Raw genomic sequence first — 20,834 nt, 5'->3', positions numbered from 1 at the left:
CGCGTCTCATGATGCATGTAAAAAGATGCAAAAAAAGGATGAAATTTGAAGGATTATTTTCGCAAAAATGCGCATGATACTCACATACTTTGGGTCGCAAATGCAGTATTCATTTACAATCAACATCATAACTATCCTTTGATTTAATCATAGACCGACATTAAAAGTTCAGAAGACAATCGATGATTGATAATTGATGAATTCGAATCTTCTTTTCATTAGTATGTAAGTATAGACAGATATTAACAAGTAGGCCGACAACATTTTGCAAAATATTTCAAACCAGAAACACGCATTAAGTATCACTGACCAAAAACACTGGCAAAGAGATCCATGTCTGGCAATAGCATCCTTGTGCTGCCAGGTACCCAACTTGGTGATCACTTTACATACAAATCCTTCCAGCTAGGATCTTATATTAGCTATAGTGGCAGTTGTACATCAATGTCTTTCAAAGAAAATTAGGACCTTCTTTCGAGGAAGAATCTGAACACAGACCTCATGTTCAGAACTCCAATGATATATCCCATGGACCTGGACACAATCCGCAATCTACGAGCTTACCAGGACGTTTAATCTAGACATGGATATTGAATCTTCATTAGCCTTATTTCTAGGTCACTTCCCAAGGGTCATAACCCTCAAGAAACCGTTCATCAATAAGGGAACAAAGTTTTCCAGGAAGGTTACCCCAATAACGAATATCATACCTAAGGATGGTTCTGATACTCAACTCTTGCAAAGTGAGTGTTGCAGGAGATAGGGCATCGTAGAGAATGGTGAGTTCTTGACGAAAACCATTTTGAAGACCAGTAGCTTCCTCCTGTACAATATCAATAGGCATTTTGCCTTGAATATTCTTCACTCGGTGCGGACAACCATATTTCAGAAAAAGAGCAGCGATATCGGCAATCATCTGAATCTCACCAAAGGACACAAGACCAACCAATGAGTGCAAGAGCGTATCTCCTCTCATGTCGACATCTAATGCTCCTTCGACTTGTACTAAACGAGCAAGTACTTGCTTAAAACAGTTACAAGTATATTTATTTTCTTCAAAGTCATGATAGTATCGAAAGTGGGTTATCATATCACAAAGTAATTTATGACAGACAGAGTTTGTTAGGTGCTTGTAAGGGTCTCTGGAGACAGAATGTTTATCTATCCTTCTCCATATGACTTTAATCATCTTGGTAACTGGTTCAACGACACACTGAACATCCTTTACTCTACAGAGATGGTTTGTGAAGGAATACAAGGTCATTGATAGGTTTGTAAGAACATCCTGGATATGACTTGTCAAGTTCTCAACGCTTGCCTCACTGATTACATCAACATAGACCTGTAAAGACTGACAGAGTAGAGTCACATATTGTGGAATGCATCTGTGGAGGCCTGGAGAGCTTGTAGCTTGACTGATGCTGTACATCAGTGACAAAAGGACCCTCCCAATAGGCAAAAGTCCTTTGCGTTCCAGACAAAGACATTCTGTGAATACTTTGAAGGCGTCATTCAATGTATCCCAATGAAACAACAGTGAATATCCATAGTCAACAAGGCGTTCATAAACATATTCTGACTTCAGTGAATCTGGTAAAACACGATCTGCAACAAGGATGCCTTGAATCTTCATTGCATACTTGTCACCATTAATCTTTCTAAGGTCACTGAAACTCCTAGATTCCGTGCGACCCAAGCAACTTTCGAACTGAGATCTTTGGATGGTCATTGAAACAGTACCAGAACCTTCACGATTTTCCATTGCCATGGTAAATGCATGATAAGCTTTCTCATACTCATCCTTCATCATGAACGACGAACCCATGATCTCTAACGCTCTTCTTTGTTCTGACTCTGGAATATAGTCTTGATTTATGTAGTGCAACACCGTTGATAGTTTCCTATGTAGCCCAGCAATATCTGCAGGAGTCAATCCATCATTGTTGATCTGAATCAAAGCACCATACTGTAATATTAAAGTATCTATGATCCTAGCACTTCTCTTCTGCTTTTTAAACACAGTACATTGACAGTACTTTTCATCCAAACAGTACTTCATGATCAAACGGTTGTAAGTATCATCTTGGCTTTCCCGAGTTAAGAAGTCTTTGCAACTGCTCTCGGCTTCTGACACTTTGTCGAGAAGAGGTTCCCAATCTTCCAGGTCTGTCTCGCTTTCTGTGTCACAGCATGGTCGACTTTGGCTAAGAAAGTGTAGAGCAGTGTTTCCCTCTCTTAGGCATCTCAGGTTAGGATCTGCTCCTTTCTCTAACAAAAACTCCACAACTTCTTTGTTTCTATCTAGACAAGCTCTCATGAGAGCAGTTTGACCCTCCTCATTCCTCTGATCAATATTTATGTTTCCATGATTCCTATCAATAAAATCCCTGACATCTTGAAGATTATACGTCTCTGTTGTCGTGTATGTTGCTAAGTTTATCTGGCAATTAACCCTTAGACACCTACTGTCATCAAAAGAATCCTCTACTTCTCTGGCCGTCGCCATACTTACTCCAGATGGGACATCTGGACCTTTAGATATTGTGCTTCTCTGCAAGTCCCTCTAAAGTCTACCGCAAACATATACCATGTATACCTGTTGATATCAATAGTAACGAGATTTAATTCATCTTTAAGTAAGCGGGTAATAGAGCAACCAGTATACATTAAAAGAGGACTCACACCCAAAATCCGAAAACAAAGGAATAATCAAACAAATGAAAAAAACAAGAATTTAGCATCCTGCGACAAAAGAGCTATACAGTGTGTATAAAAAAACGGGACAGATTTGAAAAGTCAATAAACTTTTTTTTCAAATTATGATCTATATATTTTGGTGTCAATAGGTGCTCTTAGGTCTTATCCTTCAAATGCCATCAAAATAATTTAGTTTCGTTCATGCTTGAGCGAACACAGAATGTTTTTGTCAGGGGTCAAAAAGGAGGCTTGCGCCAAAATGGCATAAAATGATAAACATGATGGTCGGACTTCTTGCTAATCAGCAGACTTCATCTTAACCTTTTCATTATCTTTGCCATATTTTTCGAATTATGTGGTCAAAATTCGTTTCCAAATTTACTTATTTGCTTGAATAGTTCTGTTGTTGTTCGTTATAAATAAGTTCTCTTTCAGCTTTGAATATTCCTTCTCTAAGCATTTTTTTTTAACCGAAGTATGGGAGAGCGTCATTTTTTCAAATCCTTTCATTGTGTGCTAGAAAGGTTATGGTGCCTTTGAATAGTGGCATACTGATGGGTGGGGGATCGGGGTGCCCACCCCCCCCCCCCAAAAAAAAAAAAAAAAAAATCATGACCAAAAAAAAATCAAGGAAAATCACAGAATACATAGATAGTGAAATATGATATCATTTTCTGAATATTATGTCAAAATCACAAAATTTGATATTTTAATAAAAAAAGGTGGAAATGTTTTGCTTGCTCGCTTCACAAATTTTTAATACATTTTACCCGATCTTCTTTATCTTGTTCCTTCAAAATCGACTCAATATGCTACATCATTGCCATTAAAAGAGATGAATCCTTTCCTGTTTGTCCTGCCACGCACATAATTAAACTTGAAGGATTCAATAACCCCTTGAAAATATAATTCATGTCTTTTATAGGTACCATAACATAATTTGTTTCACATAATAAAAGGATTTGAATAATTACACATTCTCCCAATTAATAATGCAAATCTTCTTACTTGGGTTGACAAAAAGTCTTCTTTTCTTACTTATGAAGGAAAATTCAAAGGTAAAAGAAGTTTAAAGGAAAAACAAAATAATTCAGTGAAATAAATAAATTTGTAAATGAAATATGACAGCACAATCTGAAAATTATGGCAAAGATAATGAAAAGATAAAGAGGAAGTCTGCTGATTGCCCAAAAGTCTAATTATCAAAATTATCATTTCTACCATTTTGGCGCAAGCCTCTTTTTGAACCCCCGACAAAAACGTCCCATGTTCGCTCAAGCATAAAAAAAATATGTTTTTTTAATTGCATTTCAAAGATAAGATAACAGAGCATCTATCGATATCAAAGTATAGATATAATAATTTGAAAAAAAAATTCATAGACTTATCAAAACTGTCCCGTTTTTTTTATATACGTACTGTATACGAGCTTAACGTTATATGAATCTCCAAATTCAAAACCACTTAATACAGTTGGGAATTCATGACAGTGTATCATTTTTGTCTTTGCTCAACTTGTTTGCCTCAGAACAATACTATCAACATGATCAAGGGCAGTTTAAAGCTTTATCTTGTGGCCAATTGATAACCCAATAATAACTCTTTCAGAATCTATTCGTATGCAGATGTAATTTATGGCAATCGCCTTACGCACCCTCTAACTATTATAGACCTTAATCTATTCTTTCATCATATTTATCAAATCTATTACTTGATTTGTCAGTTCATCGAAGCAGACAACGTTATCATATTGCTTAAAATTAACGGCAAGTTTTCATTTTAGTAGCAGCGATAGAATCCACAAACTTAATTGCTTTGTAGCCCGTTGCCCCTTTTTACCCGAAGGTAACCCTCATCCCCCGAAAAATGCTATTGAGACCTGCAGAATCTTTTTAATCCTAAAGGGTCTGCTAATCAGCATAAGATGTAAACACATTTTTTATGGGACACAAAGAGTCTTCTATAAGATATATTGCATGCAAAGCTCGTAGCTTGCAGGTTCTTAATTTTAACCCGAGAGCTGAATGGAAATTTTCATGAAATATGTTGTGCGAGGCTAGCAGCTTGTTGATTAGATTTCAATCAGGGTCTGTGACTGGAGACTATGAACAAGCTAAAATTGACTCAGCTGGAATCCAGTTTCCATACGTTGAGATGTTGATATGTATGACAAACCTTTGGCAAGCTTTCAAATGTAAGAGCAATCTTCAATATAAACAAATGCCCTGTGCATAAAATAAATACATCCCACCGCTGCCACGAGTTCTAATCTGACTAAGTTCGATATTGTGTATTATCTGGGGCCCGTTGCAGAAAGAGTTGCAATCAATCGCAACTCTAAAAATTATGCGCAACTTGATTTTCAACCAATCAACTGTGCGCACTTGGGATTAATATTTTGGGTTGCGTTTAAACGGAGCTCCCTCCTACTTTCTCATTAAACACTCTACCTTTTTAAACTCTGACCCGATGACTATATATATAGGGGAAGGCGGGGTAAGTTGTGACACTTTTTGCATTTTGCATGTTAGAATTGATATGACTAATAATATTGAAGAAATAAGTACCTTGCCTTTAAATTTGATTCTTGGGAAATATTTTTTCACCTAGGCCTATATATAACTTTCTACCCCAAAACTGAAATTCATTGTGACCTTTGAAAAAAAACGATGTCAAATGGCTAAACTTGCCCCATACGTGGGGTAAGTTGTGCCATCTCATGGGGTAAGTTGAGCCACATGTGTACAAAATATATGCGGGAAGAAGCAGCATGTCAATTTTTATATCTAGTCTTTCCACTTGCTAATTCTCTATAAATACTAACATCCTCTAAAAGTAAAATAACTGTCATGTGAATTTACACTTTTCTGCCTGCATATCAATGGCTTTTCATTTTGTTTTTAATTTTTCATTCTTATCACCACAAGAATTACCATGGCTCAACTTGCCCCATGTTGGCTGGCTCAAAGTACCCCAGTCCGAACTTAATGCGATATTTCCACATCCACACATTTCTCACGCATCCATCATGTAAATTACTATGACAAGAATGAGGATCCATACCCGGACCAACAATATTGTTCTTGTTTCTTTATTATATTTAAAGACGTGTGTGGGTAAAAATCACTCCTCTATTTTACACCCGTTTCACTGTGAAAAATATTGGGAAAAATTTTAACCAGCACGAGGGTAATTATGTATCCAACCAATTTGGGGTAGTATTTTACCCAATGCGAGAAGCATATTGTCCAGTAAGGTTAAAAAATAAGCAGAAATTACTTTAGAATGAGAAAAATTTTCATCACACTGGATAAATAATAATGCCCAAAAGAAATGCCCATTGTTGGTTGGATACATAATTACCATCATGGAGCACTTTTACCCAATATTTTTAAGAGTGTTTTTACTTTTTTGGCTAAAATTCGTATTTACCGTCTAAAAAAGTACTTTTTGTTTCAAAGTCGAAAACAATATGGTGGGGTTAGGGGTTATATAATGGGTCATCAATTCATGACACCACCGCAATATCTATATATATATATATATATATATATACCAGTACCAGTCACTGCAACATGCGTTTACATACACACCCACACACCCATACATACATACTCACATACATACATAACAGGTGCTTATATAGCGCTTTACCAAAAATATGATCTAAGCGCTTTACAATGAATAACTAATCATACAAATAATGAAATTACATTAAACAGCACTTAAATGTATAATCTCTGACTCATAATATTTCTGACTCACAACTTGCAACACCATCACCACAGAATCACAATATATCTCTGAAAACCATAATAAATATGATGCAAAAAGAACTTACATTAAATTCCACTATACACATTTTATAGGATCCTGGCACTGTCCTTATGAAGTTAATGTATTGGGATGTATACTGCTATAGCTCTTAGTTTTAGCAGACGATGAAATACGCACGTCGTCACACCGACTGCTTGAGGATGCTGCTGATGAAAGTAACATGACACTGCACCCTAATTTGGTCGACGAATTCTATCAATGTATAGTAATGTTGAAGGACGATTCTACCATGGTACTGTAGTCTCTTTGTTAGATTGATTGCTATTCTTGTATTCTTGTATATTATATATATAGAGAGACAGACAGTCAGTCAGACGGGGGGGGGGGGGCAATATAAAGCAAGACGATTCGGACTTTGCCTGTAAACCACCGATTTACTTTGCTAAATTTTTCGCCTTTAGCCTTCTTCATGGCGTCTATACCAGAAATATTTAGCTTAAAATGTATAGGCCTACTTGAGAAATTATACATGTACAACAGCTTTGGCATTCTTCTCTTCATTCGTTTATTTCAAAAAAAAATATTAAGTAAAATGATCTGCTCGGGGATTATAAAAAGGTTCAAACAAAGAAAAGTATTAATACTCCATGGACAATAATTATTTTTTTAGCAGACGAAATTCGCAAGTCGTCACGTCGACTGCTTTTGCTATTGCTTACTATTTTGGATACGTGCATCTTTATGATGCATTGTTTTGACGCAATCTAATAAATTTGTCATAACTTGACAAATCCCTAAGGGCGAAAATTCGTTAAAAATGATTGTCCACGGGGTTTTAATACTTTTCTTTATATATAAGCATGAATTGGAATGATGGGAGTTGTTATAAAAATATAACATCATTTATACTATCCTGCATGAACAGAGATATGATGAGGACTGTTTGCAATTACTTCTAAAGCGAATACATTATTATGTCAGTAAAGGGGCTTTCACAATCACTCTTGTGATTGTTTACGATCATTTGGTCACAATATATGTTGCACACACATGATCGCAACGGTCGTAAGCAGTCGCACCACAAATTGTGAAAGGAATGGTTCAGGTTGGATATATTTATATATCAATAAATAGAGTAAAATTCACAAAGCAAAATGCTGAAAATTTGATCAAAATCGGGTAACAAATAACGAAGTTATTGAATTTTTATAGATTTGCATTATTCTGGTGAAACAGTTCTGGGCATGTTTTTATGAATATTCATTAGGTGGGCAGGTGATGTCATATCCCCAATCGTTCTTCCAGGGAGCGTTTCATGAAAAGACTTGTCGGACGTTTTATCCGACAAGTCCCAATTTATCCGGTAGTTACTATAGTAACAGTGCCTCTCAACCAATCAGAATCAAGGAAAGATGTCAGATCTGACTTGTCAGACAAAAATGTTGATGAAACGGTCCCCAGGTGGCCTTTTCATAAAGCTGTTCATAAGTTAAGAGCGACTTTAAGAACGACTGGTGAACCTTTCTTACTCACTAAACCATCTCCAATAAACGTTTTGGTGTATAGGTATACCATTTACAAGAAAGGATCACCAGTTGTTCTTAAAGTCGCTCTTAACTTACGAACAGCTTTAGGAAACACCCACCTGGGGGGCGTTTCATGAAAGGACTTGTCGGACGTTTTACCCGACAAGTCCCATTTTATCCGACAGTTACCATAGGAACAGTGCCTCTCAGCCAATCAAAATTATGGAAAGATGTCAGATCTGACAACTTGTCAGATGAAAATATTGATAAAGCACCCTTGGCAAACAATAGTCAGTGGCGTATTGAGCCAAAGATTTTGAGGGGTTCAATATGGCGAATCGCGTAAGATTAATAAGAAGTTAAAATGTCGACGTTTTTATCACAAAAATCAAAGTTAGTGATAGGTTTGCATATAATATTCGGAAAATAATATCATATTTCACCCTTGTCCCTTTCCCTTTCTTTCCTTTTCTTTTTTTTTTCTTGGTCGTGAAAAAGCCCAAGCCCCCCCCCCCTCTCTCTCTCTCTGTACGCCCATGCAATCATGGCAATAGGTGGAACATAACTTGGCAATGATTGAAGGCCAGAAGTTCTTCCTTGAACCTTACCACCTAACAGAGTATTGTATCCCTTGGGAATGATTTTAGGTTCAAGATCTACATGAGTAGAGGACTTGGTAACACCAAGGTGGGGATGATAACTAACTTCTTTAACTTTCTCAACATCAATTAAGGTACCCTTGTTTATCTAAAACGAGCATTGCATTTTTTGATGGGTTGATCTTGTACTTTCATGTGGTTGTATAATTATAGGTGAGGTTCAGCATGAATTGAAGTTCTTCGGCAGAGGAAGCTATAATGATAATAATAATATTCCGCATTTATATAGCGCTTAATACATCAGAACTACGTCTCTAAGCGCTTTACAGACATATTATTACCCCGGTCATCGGATCCTTGCATGCCCGCATACAATGTATGCACCTTCTCCACTCCCTAGGGAGTATTCCAACAAGAGTTCCAAGACTATACTACATATATAGGCTTTCACATCCTAACGGGTACCCATTTAACACCTGGGTGGAGAGTGGCAAAGTGTGGATTAACGCCTTGCCAAAGGACGCTAGGCCATGGTGGGATTCGAACACACGACCCTCTGATTACAAGGCGAGAGTCAGAACCGCTACACCACGACGCTTCCACGCTATATAGATATATATTTATTTTATTTCCAGGCAAAAGACAACAAGAATATATACAACAGGAAGAAACTACCACCGACTAGTGCCTGAGGATGACTGAAAGAAAAACTTGTTTCTGTTATGAAGCTCTCGTCGGGGTCCCGGGTCGGGGTTTACAAATAAACAAAATAAAATTGGAATGAAATGACATATATGTTTAGATGCATTACTTATTAAAAACAAAGAACCTTATAATAAAGAGTGTTTGTTTTCATGTGCAATTATAATCATCAATAAGAATTAAGAAATGTTCATGTATTTAGATGAACAACGTTATGCTATTATCAGATAGTATAGCCCTGAGGAGGTGGAGTTGCATAATGTGAGAACTTAAATGTTACAATAGTCGAACTTTACAACATTCATCATGCTACAAAGTAACACAAAAAGCAAAAACACATTATCAAGTAATTATCAGATACATGTATACAATATTCAGAGAAAGGGAGGGGGAGAGATAGGGAGGAGAGATGGAGGGGGAGAGAGAAAAAGTAGAAGAGGAACAAAGAGTTTTGAGAACTGGCTTAGATTATTATTATTTGAGCTGGCATTCTTTAAATAAACCCTCTTCATCATGAGTCACTTGTCAGCACATAAACGATTTCAGCCCGCGCTTCGCGAAAGCATTATTCTTTAAGTTATCTCCGCATCTTGATCATAATTATAAAAATTGCTCAGAATCTTTGATATGACTTTGTGTATATAAAAGGATAGGATGTACTTTAGTCTTTAGTTATAGGCCTAGCTCCTTAAAAACCAGACAAAAGTCAGGTTTTAGGGGTCGGGCAAATTGTAGATTCGCCCCCTGATTATAATCTTATCCTTATTCTGTTTCGAAAAGATCGCTCATTTTCAATTTGTTGCCAAAAATTATTGGTATCGTAATTTTTGCTTATTGTTTTTAACGCTACTGTACCTTCGCGTCGTCCACACATGATCACCAACTGTGACTGTACCGACTGGAGCTTGCCTTTGTAAGTTATTTTTAATAAACCTTCAAGTTCAAGCCTTTAACTTCTCACTTAGGCCTAATGATAAGGTTCTGATAAGAACTTCTGAAGACCGTATCTGGCTAGTATTGTTTTTTTAAAATACTTTGAATGATAAATCCCTTCTCGGTATCTTACTAGTAAAAACCCCACCAGTGTGGCAGTAGTCAGAACACTATCGTTTGAATTTGGTCGCCAGAGCTCTCCCGACCAAACTCTTGCCGTCTTGGAGTCTTGCGGTAGCCGGTACCGTAGTCGTAGTAGATTATTTCCACCCGATCATGATAAGTGCCGTGGCCCGTGAGCGGAATTCGATTGTTGTTCGTAGTTGGTCGTTATTTAGTTCAATTTAAGGATCTTATTTTTTTTTTGTAATTTTATTTGAGTTGTGTGAGTGTGTGTGCAGTGTCTGGATTATATGCACTCACACTAAGTAGACTCTACGAGGTTAGTGTAACAGTAAATATTGCTGGTTCTATTTAATCTGTACTCTTACATTTGGCTTTCCATACTTTATTGTTTACATTCAACTTGTTTATTTCCATTCCAACTCATCTCATCCTTCTTTCCACCCTCTCAATCCACATACATTGTCATGATCTCATCTTTCATTCCATCTCCGCAATACATCTCGTATAGCAACACAGGTTCATTGCATTTCATTCATTCAGTTTCCCCTCAGTCATGCTTCCTGGTTTTCCATTAGCTTTCCACTCCACATGGTCTTATTGTTTAATTCTCATTATGATTCAGTTTAACTCATGGTCACCCTTCTCTATTTTCTGATTGGTTCTTATTTTTAAATAGGGTTAGTTCATTTTATAGTTCATACCATTTTCCTTGCATTTGATTGGTTTATTTCTATGATTATCCAATGTGGGTACATTGGCAGAAGATAAGATTGGAAAGTAAAGTCAGTGCTGATCTAGACTTCATCTTGTTGACTTCTAATCTATTCTGTGTTCACCCTATCTTCAGTTTAATAATTTTAGTTTAATTACAGGAGAGCATAGGAGACTGAGTTTATGATTTTACAAGAGTACAATCGGTCATGTTACAACTGGTGCCAGCGGTGTTCTGTTGTCTTATCCGGACCTGATCCAGCCACGCCCTCACTTCATATATATTTACTTCCAGTCTATGCTGTTCCTGTTTTGTCAGCATCGACATTTTCTCCCTCCTTCATTGTATTTTTGAGCTCCACCCTTCTTCATGTATTTTGATACATTATTTTTGGTGAGTCTACCTACATTTTGTTTGTATTTTACACCCTCCTTCATTTGATAACAGTATATAGTCCAGCTTTCCAGCAGCACTCATTTTCTAGTCATTTACATCGTAGCTCCTGACTAGATTTTGTAATATTTTAGCTACCTCCTATTTTTGATGTTGGCTGAGATTGGTCGCCCTACTTTATATGGTGTCTTCCTCTCATATGTCCCGACATATACCAGCTATTTGAGTTTAGATATAAGAGTTCTATCTCTTCTTGTGATATATCTCCCTCCTTCAGATGTAGTTAACTGATATAGATCTATTTGCATCCACACAGTCTGGTGGTATATCTTCCTCCTTCATATTGGTGTTCAGATTTTGATATCAGCTTTGTATCCAAGCACTGAAGATCTATATTTCAATTCATTTTTCTCTACTTGAGACAAGTATTTACTAGAGAAGAAAAGGGAACCTCCCTCCTTCATAATTATATGAATACCTCAAACCTATTCACCTATTTCACCCTTCGTCGACATAGTCATGTTTCAAATTGAATTGCCAGAGTTTTTCTCTGGTGAAGACGGAAAGGACTTTAGACAATGGGTTAGCAGATTGGAGGTAGTTGCAGCGGCTGACTCATCGGTGGCCAACAAGCTTCAATTTGTCCTTCCCTCCAAATTGACAGGACCTGCTTTCTCTGTATGGGAAAGTCTTCCTCCAAGTGAACGGGCCGACTTTAAACGGGCCAAAAAGAGACTATCCGCAATTTTTGGTCGGTCAGATTTTATTACTACATTCCAGTCATGTATTACAGCTCGGGTGAGGCAGCCGGGAGAGCAGATCCCTGTGTACGCAGCTGCCATTGCATCATTGGTCGAGGAAGCTTTTCCTTCTTATGGTGATAATGCCAAGGAAGGGGAGAAGTTCCGAAGATTTGTCGCTGGCCTGAGCAATCTTTTACAAGTGAAAATTCACGAAATGGGAGCAAAGACTTTCCAAGAGGCTGTCGAGTTGGCTAATAGAATTGAGAGAGCTCATATTTTTGGCAGACAGACCGATACCCCCAGTGCAGTTGTCTCTCCATCCGAGGAAACTTCTGATCACCCTTCTCTTCAAAAGTTTTAGATCGTCTGGAAGATCTTGAGAAGAAAGTTTCTTCACTGACACTTCACCCTACATCTCCTTGTACCCGAAGTAGAGACAAATCGCCTCGTTCTCCTTTCGAAGAGGACCGACGTCGCGCATCCAGTCCTAGTCCAAGGCGGTATCCTGATTTCCGACGGGAAAGAGAGACAAGCCCCGTCCATCTCTCTCTCTTAGGTGATCCCTCCACTGTTCTGGAGATTCTAAGATACAATGGCCATCATGGCCATGACTCCCCAGATTATGAGTATCATAGTCGAGAAAGAGCAGCAAGCCCCCTTCATCGTAATTATGCTGATAAATTTCGCCGACGATCACCGAGCTCGTCGGAACTTCAATGATAATTGGCGACGTTCACCAAGTCCTAGTGACAGATGAGACAGAGGAAGAAGCCCCCTCCGTCGTGATAGATACTATGATGACTATCGCCGACCTGAACGTCATGGTAATGTGGATACATCCTTTCGTCCTCATTGAATGAATGAATGAATTTATTATCCAATGCAATGATAATACAAATTTTACAAGTTTACAGACAATAATTTATGTATACATAGAAAAGCAAGGATAATAGGAACCAGAAAATAGCATGGATGCTAGTCAAGTCTGGCCCCTTCTAGTCTAGATAGATAGAAACATGTTTTTAAGAATGAAAATCGTGAGTCTACTAGTACACGCTAGCAATGACTACATAACAATTTAACAAAATTAGTTAACAGTATTTACATATGAAAGATATCTAGATGATAAAAAATATAGATGGTATCAAAATTCATTTTTCCAACAGATGTTCGACAATAGCTTTACGAAAACTTGATCTTGATGGTTGCTTTCTAATTTTGGTTGGTAGCACATTCCAAGAAGTTGTGCCTACATAGGATAAACACTCTTTTCCCAAGCTTGTCCTAACCTTTGGTACATACAGGTTATCGTCTTCCTTTTGCCTTGTATTATATCTATGTTTAATCAGTGAACAATATTGCAGCAGTGAATGTGGCAAATTTGTATTAATTAGATCGTACATAAAACTACAGATAGATAATCTATACAGTTGGTAAATGTCAAGTATCTTAAGAACCCTGAATAATGGTGCTGATCTTGTCATATATGCACTGAATGTTATCGCACGCACTGCCATTTTTTGAATTAATAATATAGAATCTAGATAACTTTTTCTAGCTCCACCCCAGACTTCAATACCATATGTGATGTGGGGCTGTATGAATGTCTTGTACAGCAGAATCAAAATACTTCGTGGTACGAAGTGTCTTAGTCGATATAGAATACCAACCTTCTTGCGTATGCATAATTTAATTTTTGCAATATGATTTTTACATGTCAAATGTTTATCAATGTCTACTCCAATAAATGTTGTAACATCTACTTCATGCACCTCTGTGTCCATGAGATGAATTTTCTCTCTTACCTTAATTGCCTGTCTCTTCCCTCTAATTAGCATATAATTTGTCTTTGACAAATTTATAGTAACTCTATTGACATTACACCAATTCAGAACTTTCTTTAATTCTAGGGTCACTTCTCCCAGATCTATCTCAAATTTTCCAGCTTGAAATGTATGAAACAAATTGGAATCATCAGCAAACAATCTAAAAGTGAAATAGTTACTTGACCTTGGTAAATCATTAATATACAAAAACAGAGTTGGTCCAAGAACAGACCCCTGAGGTACGCCGCAAGTTATTGGACTGTACTCAGAGAGTGCCCCATTATAAGTTACAAACTGAAATCTATCAGATAAGTAATCCATAAACCATTGAAGGGGCATACCTTCCAACCCATAGTGTTCTAATTTCTTGAACAAAATAGTATGATCTATCGTATCAAAAGCCTTTTTAAAATCAATGAAAATTCCAATTGTAACCATTCTATTGTCTATCGACTTGATAACATCATTAATCAGGTTAATTAAGGAAAGTTTTGTACTAAACTTTTTCCTAAAACCATACTGATGCTTATACAATGTTTCATTCATTTCCAAGAAGACAAGTAATCTATCATTTACCATTCTTTCTAAAATCTTTGCAAATAATGGAAGGACAGATATTGGACGATAATTACCAGGGTTATCCCTTTCACCCTTTTTGTAGACAGGTGTGACTTTGGCCACTTTCATTGAATTTGGAACTCTTCCTGTATGAAGTGAGTGATTAAAAATATGAGACAATGGTCTAGCAATAAAATCTGCTGCATCCCTTATTAACCTAGCTGGGATATTATCATGACCACATGCTTTATTTACATTCAGAGACAATAACTGACATTGGACCTCATATTCTGTAACTGGTTTAAAAGCCATTTTACCTTTACTTTTATCACAAAGATAATCCCTAAAGCTACGACCAGCAGTGTCTTCCTGTATGTTACTTGCTAATTTCGGACCCACATTTACAAAAAAGTTATTAAAAACCTGTCCGATTTCCTCTGCAGAAGAAACGTGAGTCGTCCCTCCATTGGTATCCGATTCTGAGCACAACTTTTCAACCTGTGTGACCTTTGATCTACTGTTACACTATGGAGGAGGTCATTTATCACTTTCCAGGTCTGACCTGTGTCATTTTTATGAGTCATGAATAGGCAGCTGTAATATTCCCTTTTCACTTTTCTTAAAACATTTGTCAAGATGTTCCGAAACTTCTTATATTTTTCAACATGCTGTGGCTGGTGGTTAGATGAAATCATTTTAGAATAAAGCTTAAGTTTTGTTTTGATTGATTTCAATATAGCTTTTGTTATCCATGGGTTCCTTGCCCCTTTCTTTACAACAGAACACTTCAAAATTGGGGCGTGTTTGTTACAAATGGCTCCAAAAGTTTGTAAGAATACATCATAAGCATCATTTACATTTGTCTTATTTTCAATATCACTCCAGTCTTGAGCAGAGAGCTCTTCACAAAAACTGACCTTATTATAATACCTATAATTCCTCTTAAATATCTTCTGTTTGACCTTTTGCATCTTTAATTTATTTTCAAATATAACATAAATGGGAAAAAATGATCAGAAATATCGGTATTTATTGTACCTGAATAAACACATTTTGAAATGAAGTTTGAATACACATGATCAATCAAAGAACTTGACAAATTATTCACCCTTGTCGGAACCTTAATAAGTTGTTGAAATTGCATACATTGTAAAGCTGAAATAAAATCCTCTTCTGTATTTCCAGGGTTATTCATATTGATGTTAAAATCACCCATTAAAATGCACTTTGTTTTATCCACTTTTAAGGTTTCAAGTGCATCAAGTAAACTTTCCTGAAATTCTAATACATCTGTGTTTGGTTTTCTATAAAGTATGCCAATAAGATATGTCTGCTTTTCAAATGATGCTTCAATCCAAATGGATTCAGTATGTTTTACTTCAAAACTGGGACTTAGTACTTTGTATGGTACAGATGAATGAATATATGCGCCAACACCTCCCCCTCTTTGAGGCGCTTTTCTGAACTGAACTTCTAATGAATATCCTTGTAAACCTAACATCTGTGGAAAAGATACATTCCAAACTTCAGATAACCCAATCACATGAAATTTTGTTTGCAACGAACATTCATATAGTAATCGTAAACTATCAATATTTTTTTTGTAAGGATCTTATGTTTACATGTGAAACATTTAAAGCATTTTCAGTAATCTTGTTTACCTTAACATCAAATGAACTTGGACATAAATTTGCAGATTATCTTTATATCATCAGTTACATTACTATTAATCATTATTTATGGAAGTAACATGATGCAGTGCCTTCATGGTTCGAGAGATCAAGAAAGTCAAGCCAAAATGTGGAGGCCAAATCTGTCGTATGCGACATCGTCCACTCCAATGTCAAAGAGGTCATCTGGTGACCGAAAAGTCTTGTAAGTGTCATCGTTCATTTTACATATAATGTTGCCATTCTTTGTGGACACACCCTTTACAGTGGTCGCCTTCTTCGCTGCCATGAGGATGGAGTACCTGACTGTTGTAAGGTCCTCGTTTATAAAGACACCTTTGCAGGCATCTTTCCCTTTCAATTTAAATCTGCTGTCATACAATTCGTTTCTTTTTTTCATTGTTGTGAACCTCATGATGACTTGTCTTGGTTTGCCTTTGCTTTTGGTTGGGGATCCCAGGCGATGACAGGTAGAGATGTCGCTTTCTGAAATCTTAACACCTGCTTTATCTGCCACCTTGACGATCTTTCTTGTAAGGTCATCTACATTCTCATCATCAGACTCCTGGATTCCCATGAAACGGAGATTCTCTCGGCGAGTATACTGCTCAAGAGCATCCACTTTGAATTGAGATAGGAGGATGTGAGGATTCATTTCCTCCTTTGAGATGCAGGTATCCTTCACTGCTTTAATCACTGCTGGTATTGCTGCCTGGACAGCAGCTTGCACAGCTTTCATAGTGATTTGAGCTAGTTTTTCACGTTCCTGATCATCTTCAAAGTTCTCCATGACATCAGTCAAACTGATGAACACACCTTCCTCTTTTTTCCCTTCACTTTCACTCAATGCTGCAAATGTGTTTTTTCCAGCTTTACTGCTTCCACTGGCATTCTCCAAGGAGAGTACATTTCTCTGATAGGCAGGGAAATGACCGTTAGTTGATGTTGTGGGCCAGCCATCAACTACCTCACCAACTGCCCCACCTATTGCTAAATCGAGTCTGCCCAGCTCAGTTTCTCCCTACATCCCTATCATTGTTGAATGCAAGTACATAATGGCAGAGAGAGGAGGTGAGTGTGTGTGCAGTGTCTGGATTATATGCACTCACACTCAAACTCACACTAAGTAGACTCTACGAGGTTAGTATATATACTAACCTCGTACGATGAACTGTGTTTGACCCTGGATTTCGAAGTAGTCGGCAAACACCGGGGCTCTTGCCAGGAAGTAGCAATACATTCAACAAATATGAAAATAATTTAAAAATTATAATCATTAAAAAATAGCAAATTTCGCTTACCTCTGCCTCGAAAGTGACTTCGCTTGTCTCTTGTACGGAAATACAAGGAAGCCCGTTGGTGGCGCTAATAATTTCACAACCTTGATTCAGCTCCTCTGTAATTTTATAACTGTGTCTAAATTCTTTAAATGCGCAATCCTTATGATTAATTTACTAATTATGGGCACCAATAAATGAAATACCTTCAAAACATAATTAAATATTAGTATTGGTGATGATAACACTTATTTAAAAAGATGACTAATAAAAAAAAATGAAAATAATATACGTGCCTGGAAAGAAACAGCAGTACAAGCTTTAATGAATGTGCAATACGTACACGGTTTCCCAAAGTCTATACAATGAAAAGATTGGACACTTCACGGACTTCGCGTAATGCCTTGCGTGGATTTGCGTGTAAAATAGTGAAGGTGCCTAGTCTTTCCCTTGTTGTGTCTTTGATATGAATATGAATTGCGGGCCCTCTTTAGGCGAAAATTGATATCCACGCTGATCAGTTTTCATCTCCGTAAAATCTTCACTAAAGATCAAGAAAAAATACATGTTTTTTAAAAGAAACTTCAAGGAGAAGTCACGGAAGGATCTAAATGATTCGGTAAGTGTCATAGTAGAATGTGAAATATAAAATTATAGGTAATATGTGGGCAAAAGCCCAGAATATTTAAGAAGTGTCGTGTGTGTCGCGTGCATACGACTGATATTCCTTCGCATGCGAGATGCTTTGAACCCATGGGTGGATTATATGGGCCTAATTTAGCTCAAAAAATCATCTTTAGATCAGATTTGTGCAATTTCTATCAAAATTTGGACCATCAGTATTTTCATTGTGCAACTTTACTGCTGCACACTGATTTTTGATTAAGCTGGATTTTGAATGGACTTTTCACTCATGTTGTAAATCGAATAAACAATCAGATTCTAAAATCAAATCAGCGATGTTTAAAAACAAAGAAATACATCAAAATTTTGTTCGTGGTCGCGCTCATCTTCCTGACAAAGTCAAAGTCACAAAGACAAATGCATTGGAATGGAAGTCGCCAACATGCTCAATCGTTTAGAACATGTTTTAAAAAGGTTCTGAGGTGTTACTGCTTTACAATAAAATTAGTAATTCAAAGAAAGATAAAAGAATGACGCATCTTATGAGCAAAGTCACAAAGGAAAATAAAATGAAAATAATTTTCATAGATCACAGGTCAATGAACGATCGACGGGAATCTTTTTTATGTATTTTGTGTTAGATGCTAGCGATTTAGAATTATTGGAATGATCTCTTGATCTTGTACGATGTAAGGGAGTAGCCTAGTGATGTCTGTCAATAATACAACCTTTAAAACTTCACGACAGTGTCCGCTAACACAACGAGGTTGAAGAGAAGATGTCTTTCATCAAAAACGATGTAAGAGAGTAGCGCAGTGATGTCCGTCATTAACACGACCTTTACCAAGTTGACGGTGGCATCCAAGAAGAGAAGATATTTATCTTCGCAAACATCGTCAGAGATAATAGCGCGTCTTTCTCCCTGATTAATTCGACCTCTAAATAGCTAGCACCTCAAAAACAATCTTGAAATATGTTGTGAACGATCACGCACTGTAACTAGATCGCCAATTTTTTTTATATCCAATTTTTTTCCTTCAAGGGGCATGATCAAAGATCATCAAGTGACCGCCAATTGTGGTGAAATCGAATGGAATCGGTTGCCGATTGAAAAATCGGTTACAAGCTTACTTTTTACCATCTCTGAACTACAGAAGCAAAGCAAGCTCCCTGACTTCAGTCCCATCTTCTGTATTTTGAGTAGAGTTAACAATCAAGCAGCAGATGACACTTGTACTTTCTTCCTTCTTCAACTGGTGCTACTAAAGCATTTCCATCCAAGCTAGTATCAATCTGCTCAGGCAGTTGTCATTAGTTTGTATGCTGAATTTTGAAACCGATTTTTATCTTATTGCTGGATTAAGTTGTGAATGGTGTGTGACTGTTATCATTTACTAGATCATTGTAGACTCACTGTAGCCCTGAGGGTGAAGTCTGATTGAGTTATCCATTGTACGTGGTTCCTGATGATAAGCTTGGCCACAAAAACAAAACAAAAATGGCTGGATCTGTAGCTAGCAAGACTATTTGCCTTACTTTGCTTATGACAATCTTAAATATGATATACTCTGAGAATTGTGTCCGTAGATCTACAAGGACATTGCTATTTGCAAGGCTGAAATATACCCATAGCCATAAGTCATCATCCAGCAAGCTTTCTTTAGGGCATGCCCAAATAGGATTAACCAATAACCTGCCAACTGATTTTAAAGTTTTAACAAACTCCATCTTTGAGTGCAAAGGAAGGCAACATTCACATGCTTAGTTCTACATGTGGATGTAAGACTCTCATAGCCGCTTATCTAACCCTGCTGCTCTTAAGAAATGCATCAGACATTGAACTCAACCCAGGTCCTGCCAGCAAGTATCCTTGCAGATTTGCACTTACACGGTAACATGGCAACAGCGAGGCGTTGCATGTGATGACTGTAACCAGTGGTACCATGTAGTAGCTCTCGCTAATTCAAGTGTATCTTGGCAATGTATTTCTTGTGGAATGCCCCAGATTTCTAGCAGTTTGTTCAACTTTATAGTTGACATTAGCAATACCTTCTCCAAAATGTCATCGTCCTTCTCTGATGATAATGAAACAGCGCCATCTAGTCCTGAACCGCAGATAGCATCTTCTTCTCCATCCCGTCAGTCTAATAGAAGAAGGCACCTAGTCACAGAAAAAAAAATGAAGGTTTTAACTGTCAACTTTCAGAGTGCATGTAACAAAAAGGAAGAGATCGGAAATCTAATAGATTGTTCTGTTCCAGATATTATCCTTGGCACTAAGACTTGGCTCAACAGCAACATCCATAGTGCTGAATTGTTCCCTCCAGAGCATGAAGTGATACGGAAGGATCGCTTTGATGGATATGGTGGTGTTCTCATAGCACTTAAATCGGACATCATCTTTGAACAACTACCAGATGATCCTAATCTTGATGTTGAAGCAATCTTCATCAAAGTAAGCCTTCCAAAGAATAACTTCCTTATTATAGGTGCTTTGTATATCTTCTTCTAGTTCTGTCAACTATATGGAGAATCTCTGTTAATTTCTAGAAGAAATTCACAATCAGCACCAAAGTTCTGTCATCTGGATGGGTGGGGACCTAAATCTACTGGACATCGACTGGAATACAGAGTCGTCATCGGGTAACCAGTAGCCTCTGCCAATCAAGCA

At 37.2% G+C, this 20,834-nt stretch overlaps 1 protein-coding gene across 1 annotated transcript; it reads right to left on the bottom strand.

Annotated features, from left to right (window-relative positions):
- Positions 1-613: 613 nt before the first annotated feature.
- On the bottom strand, positions 614-2,506 carry LOC121427318. Its single transcript, XM_041623657.1, has one exon. The coding sequence runs from the start codon at positions 2,504-2,506 to the stop codon at positions 614-616; it is 1,893 nt and encodes a 630-aa protein (XP_041479591.1).
- Positions 2,507-20,834: the final 18,328 nt, after the last annotated feature.

The sequence above is a fragment of the Lytechinus variegatus genome, chromosome 14, assembly GCF_018143015.1.
Source record: "Lytechinus variegatus isolate NC3 chromosome 14, Lvar_3.0, whole genome shotgun sequence".
Taxonomy (NCBI): domain Eukaryota; kingdom Metazoa; phylum Echinodermata; class Echinoidea; order Temnopleuroida; family Toxopneustidae; genus Lytechinus; species Lytechinus variegatus.
Note: the sequence above shows the minus strand (reverse complement) of the source record. Positions and strands in the feature narration are given on the sequence as shown.

What these genes read in the sequence shown, in the direction of transcription:
- LOC121427318 (XM_041623657.1), bottom strand. Translation starts at nt 2,506, where the DNA reads ATGGCGACGGCCAGAGAAGTAGAGGATTCTTTTGATGACAGTAGGTGT.